Source organism: Peromyscus eremicus, chromosome 13 (genome assembly GCF_949786415.1).
Source record: "Peromyscus eremicus chromosome 13, PerEre_H2_v1, whole genome shotgun sequence".
Classification (NCBI taxonomy): Eukaryota; Metazoa; Chordata; class Mammalia; order Rodentia; family Cricetidae; genus Peromyscus; species Peromyscus eremicus.
In genome coordinates, this window is record NC_081429.1 from 44,681,378 (window position 1) to 44,694,287 (window position 12,910).

At 41.9% G+C, this 12,910-nt stretch overlaps 1 protein-coding gene across 14 annotated transcripts in view; it reads right to left on the minus strand.

Annotated features, from left to right (window-relative positions):
* Positions 1-12,910, minus strand: part of Map2 (microtubule associated protein 2) — a 152,405-nt gene that overhangs the window by 24,574 nt on the left and 114,921 nt on the right. For 11 of the 14 annotated variants that reach the window (XM_059278831.1, XM_059278820.1, XM_059278821.1 and 8 more), the window contains one exon: positions 89-150. In XM_059278831.1, the coding sequence (XP_059134814.1) occupies positions 89-150 (62 nt within the window). Of the gene's footprint in view, positions 1-88; positions 151-3,552; positions 3,688-3,863; positions 4,071-4,258; positions 7,967-12,910 lie in introns of all 14 variants that reach the window. The other 3 variants (XM_059278832.1, XM_059278830.1, XM_059278834.1) reach the window with 2 other exon arrangements.

Here is a 12,910-nt window from a genome sequence, read left to right on the forward strand (position 1 = left end):
AATATACTTGTCTACATGATACCTAGATTGTGCAAGACATTGAATAAATACTAAAAGTAAAGGACAAGAGAAGACTCGGTTTACTCACAGTGGCTTTGTCCTTCGCCTGCTTAAAAGCACTGGGAGCCTGAGCTGATTCACCACTTGCTGCTGGGGAAAAGAAACAAATAAATTAGCGGCTAAAACTTACACAAATGTGTTTTCCAATACCTGGGTGTCCTACTATGTTACGAGACTAGGGCACAGTACAACTTCTTGCTTTTGAGGCTCAGATTCAATAACCAAAGAAACTTGGGTAGCAGTAATGCATTATGTGGCTCCAGCTACAGTGTGCATGAGTTAACATAGAGCAGCCTCTACCAAAGCACAAGGGAGAACAGCACACATCTCGTTTTCTATGGGACATCAAGGTACTTTTGAGTATCTACTGTATACACATAGAATCTTTAGATCAAGAGTCACAGAACATCAAGGCAAATGCTGCCTAGTGTAAAGGAAAGGAAACTGATTTTTTCTCTCTCTCTCTCTTTTTTTTTGGTTGTCACGATACAGACATGCCCATCCCTCCTGTTCTAGAAGTAAGCCACTGGCTTTCTTGCGGGTCCTTCTGCATTTTGTCTCCCAGGCTGTCATGATCAGCAAACCCCTTTGCCTACGCACCTCTTCACTTTGCAGTATGATGGACATACTTGCCTGGTGTGAAAATTACCACAAGAAGGGAAGGAAAACAACTTCTCAGGGACAGAGAATGAGAAACTTCCAGTCCAGTAAATACGAAATGAGTTCTACACATGCACTTCCTATATGACACCATTACCACATCTGTTACTGCTGTTTCTCTTGGTGCTGCTGTTTGCTTCTGGTCTCAGTTTTAAATTCCACCACCTCCAGCACATTTTGTGTGGATGACTTACCTGATTGGACCTTTAATATCTTACAATATAAGATCATCCTTTGTGTCTTGAAAAATAACAGTATTTGACCAGTATCGTCACATGTAAAATACTCTAGTTTGAATGTTTACTCTCTCCTTAATTTTCTTTGGTAAAGAAATTTTCAGGGGAAAAAATATCCTTATAAGCCTCATATTAGTTCTAAAAAGGAGTCCTATGCTATGTGAGTTCTTATACCAAGACAATGGCTACCTACAGGGTGCTCTATTTGATGTGGGACTGCCTAGGAGGACTTTTCAGATCCTAGCATTGTTTATTTTTTTCTTTCAAGAAGCAGTGAAAATGATGTCATCCACTACCATGATATATCTAAAATTCCTCTAGCACATCTATGTAGTTTGTTTTAATTCAATAAACCCTACATTGTATATAGGCTTCCTGCTGGGGTCTTTTGGTATTTGACTTCAACTAGGGGAGGCCCTAGTTAGTCTCCAAATTTAAATTTCCTTTAAAGAATAAATATAAGGAGGTAGGTGGAGGGAGGGCCACTGACATGTAGGCATGTCACACAAACTATTTACAAACTGTTTTATAGTTCCTCTTAATTCCCACAATTCTGACAGCAGTTTTAGCTTTCCAGGCAGAATACAGGATTTCTTAAAAAGATTATTTGTCTGAGTAAAATAAAATTTCTAAAAATTTGATGGAATCACCTAATCAAGATACAAGATGTGGAGATGGTATGCTAACTCCTAACTTCTAATTCTGAAGTGCTCCGTACCCTGACCCTCTCTCAATATTTGTGTACAGAAGAGCCTTCCAAATTCAAATCCTGGCTTGGGTATTGTTCTTACATAAATCACACCATATGGTTCCTATATGTAGAACAGAAACACACACTACTTGGAACTTTGGCCAGGCATGGTGTTGCACGCTTGCAATCCAAACATTAGGGAGACTAAAGCATGAGGATCATGCATTCGAGGCTGATCTGGGCTACATACAATTACCTTGTCTCAAAAACCCCAGAACCCCAAAACCCAAGCCCTAAATCTATCAAACAAAAATACTAGTGACTTTTGGTGGTCGTTCCAGAAGATCAATGACTCTCATCTTTTTTTCAGTTAGGTGAACTCCTCATCATGAAAGTGACCCATTACATTAATGCTGTCACTCCTAATCTTTAAGTGATCTATTATATTAAGCTACTTGTAATGTATAATGGAAAGGAGAACATTTCTTCCTGATATTTTGTAGACTGCAAGCATATCCACATAGATACTAAGAAAATACAAAATTAAGATTATCAGAGCATAATTAGGCACACAAAATGAATACCCTGCTACTCTACAGTGAATTTTCAGAATAAAATTGCATTGTAGAGAGCTGTATAGATTTTTATTTTATTTTATTTTATTTTATTTTATTTTATTTTTATAAAAAAGGATTTTTATTTTATGTGCATGGATGTATTGTCTGCATGTAAGTGTAGTACATGTGTGCAGTGCCCACAGAGGCCAGAAGATGGGGTTGAATCCTCTGGAATTGGAGTTACAGACGGTTGTGAACTGCTGTATGGGTTCTGGGAACCAAACTCAGGTCTTCTGTAAGAGCAGTGAGTGTTTGTAACAATAAAGCCATCTCGAAAGATCCCTTTATGATGATCTCTACCATGATTCATTCTTTTGTTCTACTAGACTTTCAAGCTCATAGATGTGTATATTTGGGAGAGACAGGGATAAATAGGTGACAAAACAGAGATCTCTCTCCCCTCTCTCTTATATTAAGGTCTCTAGATGTAGCCCAGGCTGGTCTCACATTGGAGGTCTAGAGCCATCTACCTCTGTCTCCCCAGTGCTGAGATTGTAGGAAACATGTTTATTTCTAATTTAATTAACTTTCAAGGGACTTGAGTTTTACCTAAGAATTCTGCACATTGAATTATATTAGAACATTTGACAGTTTGGATCAATAACTTTAAGAAAATCCCAAAGACGAAGTACAGGAGGTTGAAAAGGTGTTCATTTTGGACTTGAAGAATACAATCTGATGGGATAGACATCATTTCCTTTCTTTCTTTCTTTCTTTCTTTCTTTCTTTCTTTCTTTCTTTCTTTCTTTCTTTCTTCGTCTCTTTTTTTTCATCTAAAGCAAAATAATCTTGAGAATTAGTATTACTCCAGGAGGTTTTTCATTTCCAATGTCTTAAGTCATTATACATTGTCTCAGTAAAGTCAACACCAGTAACAGATTTGGCAGTAACAATAGAGAAAATAGGACAAATATACATGGATTTAAGCATGGAGGAGATAAATAAGCAAAATAATGAGAATGCATACCACGGTTAAATTCATCGCCATCGTCTAACCAAACACACAGAATGAAAATAGGCATCCCCAGAACGTGACACTAGAGTACAATGCCAAGATACAATCACGCACTGTTATGTCTGAGCATGACAAAGAAACAGATGGTCATGACCTCTTCTGCAGGGAGGGGAAAAAAAAAAGAGAATAATGATACAAGACACTTAATAGCGAAATTGTTCATGATTGCTGAGATTTGGAAGTAAAACAAAATGGAGAAGCTTCTACAGTAATGAGATTAAAATGAAATACACATCTATGTTTGCCAGCCACATTGCAGAATCAAACAGTCACCTGTGGTTTTCCGCTTAACACAGGAGAGATGAGTTGGTCTAGTGCATTTGATAGCAGGTTTTAAAATGAATTTCCTGGAAGGAGAGTGGGCCTGAACCTCTGTTTTTTTAGCAAGTTCAGCCTTCTTATAAACTGCTATGAATAAGAAAACACAAAACAGCATACCATCAGGGAAGAAAATACACTTGGAACAAAAAAATGAACAATTTTTTTTAATAAGTAACCAGTAAGGCAGTTGCTTTTTCAGTAGAGTCATAAGAAATTAATTTAAAAAAAAAACACATTTGAAAAGAAGCGATTGTGAAATGAACCTTTTTTCCTTCTCACTTCATCCCTGGAGACCGTGCTAGGTTCCTTTTTAGCTACTTTTCTTTCAGGGGTGGAAATTCTGCCTCTCCCGGTTTTAAAGGGTTTTTCTTTTCTATGTTTCTCGAGAGATGGTCTCCGAGCTTCCTTCTCAGCTTTCTCCTCTTTAGGAATAGTTTCTAACTGTTCTGTCATGATGCTTCTATCATCATCTGTGGATCAAAGCAAACCACGGCAACAAGAACAGTGAGAACATTAGTGACAGATGCACAAAAGCCTTCATATACTTAACACAATGTAATATAAATAGAGACCTGTTTTTAATGTTTAAGGAGAAAAACAAATTCCCCACTAGGCTATTGGGTTTTATTTTGGGAGAAGATTGAAAAAAGAAGCACACCTTGAGTGTCCACCCACAGGCTGTCAGCATCCATGATGGAGTCATCAATGGTGGTCTCGTCTTTGTAATCGTCGTAGGTTTCTGTTTTATATTCTGAGAATGCAACCTCTTCTCTCTCAGGGGTAGCTGGGGCATCTGGAGAGCCATCCTTGGGTTCTGCCTGGGCTTCTGCTGCCATCTCTACTTCAAGCTCTTCCTCGTGAGGGCACGGTCTCCTTTCCTCCTCAGGCTGAGCCAGAGCTGCAAAGCGCACACTGTGGGATCCCGACTCCCCTCCATCGGTTGTGGTTTGCACTACAGTGATGAAGTCATCCTCGATGGTCACCACAGACTCAATTACACCTTTGTGCTCACCCGGGCAGGTTTCCACAAATTCCTCCCTACTTCCCGGGGCAACCAGGTCAGTAATCTGAAGGGTGTCTGAGCGGAAGAGCAGTTTGTCATACTCTCCCCCAGCTTCTATCTCTTCCTCACTTGGGACCTCTGCTGGTTCAGACACAATTGCCTCAGGCTGTGACTGGGTGACATCAGAAGGTATGGCGGGTATATCTGGAGTCTCTGTGCTTTCTTCCTTGGGCAGCTGAATAAATTCCATTTGGACCTCAGCTTTCTCATCAGTGGACAAGTCAGCCTCTGAAACAGGAGGTGGGCAAGGGATTTCCACAGACAGTTTGAGGGCAACTTCATCTTGAATCAGAGATGACTCTGGAGATGTTTCCTTCTTGCCCTCATCAGGCTTCAGGGACTCCATCGTGAGGCTCTCATGCTCACCGCTAGACTCATAGGACTCTTCTTTGTCCACAGCCTCCTGATGCACCAGGTCGGGCTTTGCCACCTTCTCTTTGACTTCTATTTCATTGACTTTGACACCTTCTTTCATGTGGCCAGACTCAACACCCATGAAGGAATCCTCTTCTTGAGGTCCTTTGGATGAGAGGGTCAGCTCCTGAGACACCTCAAACTCGAGCTCTGTGGCGTTCCCAGCGTCTACATTCATCCCTGAAGCCATCTGTCCAAAGTCACTGACTTTGATTTCTAGCTGACCCGGCTCAGCTTTCTTCACAGCAAAATCTAGCCCTTGATCGGCCTTTGCGGTTGGTTCTACCTCAGCTACCTCGGGCACTGAACTGAGACCTTTTGCTGCTTTCTCAGGTGATGTATCTTCAGCTGTTGTCAGTTCTTTGGTGGAGACTGGCTCATAGGTTACACCTAATCCAAAGAGCTCCACTTTCTCACCAGCCTCTTCCATCTCCTTGGCATGTTCTTTTGATTCAACATGCTCTTCACTCTTTTCTAGGACAGTATCCAGTTTGTCATTAGCTTTCCTGTCAAGGTCAAGCTCCCTACTCAGTCCTGATTTGTCAGCAGAAGTGGGTGGAGATGCCTCTTTCTCAGCAGTGAACTCATCTTTGACTCTTCCAGCGGCTGCAAGTTTTACTTCAATCAGTGAAAGGTCTGTGGCCAAATCTCTGCGGACTTTGTCATCGGTTCCTTCGTAAAACGAACCACTCTCTCCCGACAAATTCTCACTGTCTTGAACTGGAGATGGGAGAGGGACTGTGTATTTATTGAACACACAGTACCCCATGTCTTCCAGTTGACTGTCTGGTTTTGCAGTGACTTGGTTTTCATCAGTGACAGGTGGCAAACCGGTACTACTCTCTGCAACCACAGCCTCTGATGGGACTGATTTCCTCCTGGCAACCTCAGCATCTGCACTCACAGAAGCTAATCTGGACCTGGTTCCTGCCAGATCAAGCATCTCGGGCAGGTCAGGGGCCATGACGGTACCATTTTTGTAATACTCTTTGGCTGGGAAGGGTGTCTCAGAGGATGTCTCAATTTGAGTAGTTTGCTCTCCAGTCACTTTTGCTTCCTCTGCCTTCTCTTCCTCCTCTTTGCTTTCTATCGGAAAGCAAGGGGCTTTCTCCACGGCAGGTGTGGTGGGGGGAAGATAATCATCTCCTTCATCCATGCTTCCACTAGTGTTAGTTAGAATATCGGAAGCCAGAGGGGAAAGATCATGGCCCCGGCCGAAGTTAAACCCAAGGGCAATGGAATCGAGGCAAGACATAGGCAAGTTGATGGACATGCTTCTTTGTTCTATTGCAGACCTACCGCCAAGCCCTAAACTTCGACTAAGTGTTAAATCATCTTTATTCTTACTGTGAAGGTCCCTTTTCTCCCCATAAACTTTTGGGTCAATAGTGAACATTCTTTCTTGAGGAGAACTTGGTTCTTCAGGTAACTCAGATGGATAACGCTGGGCAAGTGTGCTATACCCTGCTTCTTGTGCTGGAGCACTGGGCTGGGATTCTTTTTCCTTTTCACCATGCTTGGGAGATACAGTATCAAGGGACTCCTGGGCACTGCCTCTTGAATCACTCAGTTCATAGTAATCACTGCCCAATTGTTGGCTTTTTGTCACATCTTCTTTCAATGCAGATGTTTCAAAGTACTTGGACATTCCTGATTTATCTTCATAAAATGGCATGCCAACCTCAGCTACTGTTGCGGCCCCAACTCCTTCAAACTTATCTTTGCCAGCTACAGTCTCCTCAAAAAGCCCCCGGCTTTCTCTCATTTCACTTACTGCCTCTGGCTCAGATGTAATTTTTCCCAAGGTCTCAGAGGTCATGGCTGGATCTAAAAATGCTTGTTCGAGACTTATAGGGAAGGAGCCCTGTTTTAACTCATCAGTCACGTGCTCTTGGCCTTTCTGTTCTTCTTTGGAGAAAGAATGCTCGGTGGAGGGCTGAATGACAGCTGTTTCATCATCTCTCAGTTTGGAGGGTCCGTGATCTTTTGCCACAGCTTCTTCGATAGAGACCAATAATTTCTCCTCAAGCTTTGTCTGCGGTTCATTTTCAGTGATTGTAGGTTCTAGTCTGCTGGATGTCCAAGTTTCTTTTTTCTCTTGATTTGTGGCACCCTTTTCTTCCCCTGAAACACTTTCTGTGACATAGCCTTCCACAACTGGACCATGAGCATCTTTGGGTATGGTGGCAGCTTCTGAGACTGGGGCGTCTACCACGTTGTCTGCTTTATCTTTCTGTGGCTTCTCATCTCCAGAACTATCTTTGGCAGTAGCTAGGCCACTGGTGTCCTGCAGAGATGTTTTGTCAGCTGCTTGGAAGAAAAAAGGAGCCAAGGGTTGTGGTTCTTCTGTGACTCTTTCATTCTTTATAGTATCTAAAGGAAGAGTGAAGCTTCCACCATGAAAGGGACTTGGCATGGGAGAATCAAACTGCTTCCCTTCCCATCTCGGGATATCCTCCAGCACATCTTTTTCCCTCATGGGTGTCAAGGGACCAGGAGATATTGGGGCAGCTAAACCCCATTCATCCTTCTTTGATTCCATTGGCATTTCAATGAACCAGTCTTTCTGCTCTTTTGGAGTCAGAGGCTCTGCAGAGAGGCCAATGCTAGGCACTGCTATGCTTGGTTCTGTGTTCTGTTTTATGTCTTCCAGGTTGGTACCAAAAGTGTGTGCAAAAGGCAACTTTTCTCCTTCCGTGCCTTGGAGATCCTTTTTATCTTGGGGAGTTACAGTTGTCTCTGGCTGAGGAACTAAGGCAGCATGTTCAAAGTCTTCACCAGGCTTACTTTGCATCTCCAACTCCTTTTCTCCCTTGTCTAAAGGCTCAGCGAAAGGGGAAGTCAATTTCTGCTGCTCTGGGAATTCCATCTTCGAGGCTGTAAGTAAATCTGAAGTAATTGGGTTGATTTTTAAACAAAAAATAGGCAACAGCTTTTGGGCAGTAAGCTTAAAATCATACTTACAAATAGGAAATGAATGGGAGGGTAAAAGGGAAGCTGTGGACCATGCAAGCATGCTGCCCACTGAAAAATGAGCATGGAATGTCAGGACTAGACTCTGTATGTACTAGTACTGAGTGAAGTCCTGTTCCTAATGAATTTTGTACATGTTATAAGAAGAGTTTGCCTCAGACTATGTATTCTTTTTGTTTATTTGGTCTTTTCTACGCACTATATGGTGTGTATTAGAATGAAAAAGAAAAGTCGTCTTTTTTCTATTGATAAAAGTTGAAATTAATCCACATCAAGGAACTAGGTAACAGGGTACAAGAACATGTATATGAAGGATGTTTACTGAATATTTTGAATTTTCTCACTTGAAAATAAGCTGGCAGGCCATGGGGCAGATGCCAAGAAATACATAATGATTCTTCAAGTATTAGCAGTTCCAGGTAACTTGATAAAAAATTGTGAGAACCCCTATGGGGATACTAAAAGTTACTGGCATAAAGTCTGAGAAGACAGCTGAGATTAAAGTCAGCATCTGCTGCCAATTTTATATACATGACCTAAGAGTTGATGAGCCAGGTTGTACTTAATCTAAAATTTTAATTTGCAGTCTCGGCTTCTGAATTATAACAATGGGAAGTCGCAAGAGCAAGACATTTTTCAAATGAGTTAACTATTACAATATCTTTCGCCCCAGGGTCCTGACTTCATGCCCTGGACCTGGCCAGCTGGCAAAACGTTGTCCAGTATTGGCCTCAGACATACTTGACGTCAGATAAATGACACGGTCTTGGTTTTATTTGCATGCCAACCCACGTGTGTCTCTTTTAAATGGTTTCCTGTGGTCACCAGAGCTAAGCGTAGTTATCTGAAAGGGATTTGGCAGTGACTCATAAAAATTCAGCCATCTCTTGAAGATGGGTTATCATGACCTGATAGAATTGTGTGTCCTGTTGTAATGAGAGCAATGAAGTCGTTAGGCTCGTAATGAAAGCTGGATGGATGAAAACTCAAGCGATACAGGCATGATAAAGGGGTTGGCTGCCCTGGAGAGACAACAAGAGAAGCACCGACAGGGTCTCTGAAGGAAACCAAACCAAGCATTTGTTGAAGCATTAAACACGTAGCACTCTGCGGCTGCAAACAAAAGCGATTCTATCATTGAAGCCTGTATGTGCTAAAACCCAGCTCTGGGGTTTGAAAAGAAAAAGCATATGGATTGCTGTCCCAAAACATAAAAAAACAAAAACAAAAATATACATGTATTAGCAATGTGACTGGCAAACACTGGCGATGAGGAGGGAGGGGGTAAAACCGAGAGAGTTCACACAGCGTCATTAGCCTGCGGCAAAGCGTATTGTATCATGGCAAAGGACAACCAGCTGCAGCCAGGGAAGACCAAGCTCTCACAGCATCTGCACAAGCCACAGTCTCTGCTCGCGAAGCCTGAAATGGTGTCTTAGGACCATGAGGAGACCCAGCGGTGGACCAGCGTTGGGAAGGCATTCGCTTGGTGAAATCCATGGCAGCACATTTGCGGCACGCATGCACATCCCGACAGACACACACCTTCCTTGAGAGAGGAAGGGATTTTTACATCTGGAGCCACCTCCGGGACCTCTTTTACACTGTCTTCTGGAACTATCTGCGCCTCTGCACTAGATTCCACTTGGCCCTCACTGAGGCCCTGGAGGTGGTCTGAGGACTTAGCAGCCCCGTGCTCTTTTCCGGGAAGGACAGCAGGTTTCATTCCCTCAGCCATCGCACCCTCTAGCGTTTCTTCTTCTTGGGGATGAAAAAGATGTTGACATCACGACCACAGAACAATACACCACGGAAGGACAGAAATATTACTCATGGAACACTTTCAGCTCTGTTTGAATGACCTCTCCAGGGCATCAGGTATATTTTCCTTTTCCATCTGGATGAGCGAATTAATAACTGAATGACAGACACATTATGTACTCACTGGAAAATTATGATGTATAATATACTGATAGAAATGCCTTTGAAAACTCTAATTGAAAGACTTGCTATTCATTTTAAAAATTGAGAGCTGAAAGGGTTTTATGGATTGATCACTCTTAGTGGGAACGGCAGTAAAGATGAGCACGTGGGAAGGATTGTTAGAAATTAGAGATGGTGCTGCCCCAGCAGATGGTGAGAAGACAGATGTACTGGTGTGCTGAAAAAAAAAAAAGCCTTCTAATTGGTTAGACATGTGTTTTTCTCCAATGTAGGAAGTCCCTATACAAGAATCCCTGACTGCTTTATTTAAAATGTGCAGTCTATGCAAGACAATTTTAGGAATAAAATAGGCTTGGCCTCAAAGCATTACCTACTCAATTGCTTAAGAGTTTTATCAGAAAGTCCATCAGAGCACTCTAAATACAGTGTTTCTGAAAAAGAGCTAAAGGTCAATTTATGTTGCCTCCATTGAATTATATGATACACAAGGAAAAGTAAGATTGAAGATAAAATACTTTTTAACGTTAAAACTTTATCATTTATAAGTGTTTTTTTCCCTTGAATACAATTGTTTTAGTGCTATTTAATCACCAACATTTCATGTATAGTTCTTTTTGACACCAAGAAAAAGAAAAAAAAATTATATTGGCAATATAATCTTACTATGCAATTCAAAATAAAATCACTAAGGAAAGATGACTGAGTGGCATTCAGACTCCTCAAAATATCCCTCCCAAAGGTATAAATGGAAACAATGTCAGCCTTTAAATGCAAACATCAAGCTTCTCAAGGCCATGAATTATTTTGTTCATTTTTTCTTCTCCTTTACACTTCAAATGTCCACAAAAATAAATGACTCCATTCTACACTTTAATAAGTTAAAGGAAACTACATTAGCTGTTTTAGAAGTCTACAGTGGGAAGATTCAAATGATATTCCCTGAAACAATTGGACATGGTGCAAAAGGCTCCGTGGGAAAGATTACAGGTGGGAAGGGAAGGAATTTTCTTTTTTAAGAAATATTAACACCCTGGAGGGTGGCAGAACTCCCTCATCTGTCTTTCCACATTTACCATGCAGACATTTTTGTGCTTGTAATTTAATTTTGTAAGGGATATTTTAAAAATTTCAAGTCTTCCTTATCATTCAGAATTTTTTTATAATGCATGCATTTTGATTCTAAAGTTAAAAAAAACTTTAAATGTATCTAACTTCACCAAGGCCCGCTTATTAGTTGAAGTCTAACCAAGTTAATTTACAAGTTTTCAGATCCACATAATATTTTGACCTTTAATTTTCAAATTTTGAATTAAGTATTCTTGTGTCCACTGTACTACTTCTTTTTTTTTCTCAAGACAGGGCTTCTCTGTGTAGCTTTGGAGCCTGTCCTGGAACTCACTCTGTAGCCCAGGCTGGCCTCGAACTCACAGAGATCCGCCTGGCTCTGCCTCCCGAGTGCTAGGATTAAAGGCGTGTGCCACCACTGCCTGGCCTATACCTACCTCTTAATTAAAAATCTCTCATATATTTTAATTGCTTGAAGTTCACACTGTTTTAAAAGTACTTCGTCTTTTTTAATGCTGGGTATATTTCTCGGGGTGTCAGCTGTTGGAGGTCTTTGGTTTTCAAAATGACTTTGGGCGAACCTTACTGTCCTGGTTGTGGCTGGCAGTCTGTGAGCTGACTCCTGGCTGCCTTGGAAATGTCCGTCCTTGTGTCTTTCCCATGACATAGTGTCTCACGGGAAAAGGAGCTCTTCTGCACACAGCAAGCCACCATCCTCACCCGAAAATACTCCCGTCTAAGCAGAATATTTTAGCTACACATTCTTCTTCACAAAAATCCCTAGTTAAAATCTGAGGTTAACAGCGGCCCATCACCCCCTGAATTTCACTCTCATGAGAGTCAATGACACATAGGTGGCTCAGCTTTATGGGATGGAGGCTCCGACTCACAGTCTTCACTCCCCCCAGCTCTGCTGAGGTGAGCTGAGAACAGCCACCTAAGAACTCCCCACCGTTTCGCATTTCTTGATGTGGAGTCATAAATTCATCCCATAACATCTATTCTCTTCTAAGTGGGTTCTTTATTCATTTTGTTTTTTTTTTAAAGAACACACATATGAATACAGTTGTAAAAAGATGACTTCCATTTAAGGCTGGCCCTAAGAATAGTCCACACATCGAAGGAGGAAAACAATTTTAAGGGTCGTTTTCTTCAGTTTAGGAAAATAGTATGTTCTCACTGAATAATTTATTGACAAAGAACAAAAAGGAGTCATACTTTAATTGAATTATTTCTTGTCCCTTTTTCTTCTCCTTTCCCACCCCATAGGAAATAATGTAAAAAAAGAAAAAAAGAATAAAAATAAATGCTCATTTGTTTCATGTAACACATTTCCTTCATATAAATTTTGAGGCATTTCAGTGGGAAACTCCTTGTGTAGGGACTTCACTGTCATGTGGACAAAACAAGCTTGTGCCCACCCACCGCCCACACCAAAGCACACTGAACGTGATGTATGGTGGACAGAGCTGCAGGTGGGGAGGAGGAGCAGAAGGGCACCATGCTCCTGTTCACCTTTCTGCTGGCCTAAGTGGGCCTCTGCGCTCTGGGCTGTGACCCTGGGGAGCACACCAGTCCACTCTGAGCGGAACAAAGGATGCTCATAGTACTCCTCATCCGAATTGTAAGGCTCATCATCAGGCACAGACACCGAGATGGAGGGGGCTAGAAGCCTACGCCTCTCCCCGATGGTGGCAGGTTCATGGCTGGGGAAACTGTGGAGGGGACCCACTTGGTCCTCAGCCCCTGCATCTACAAACAGACACACAGGATGAAACTGCAGGGAGAACTGGACAAGACCGACGTGAGATCAGACAGACAAGACAGACGCCTGCAGGAGGACATGAAGGG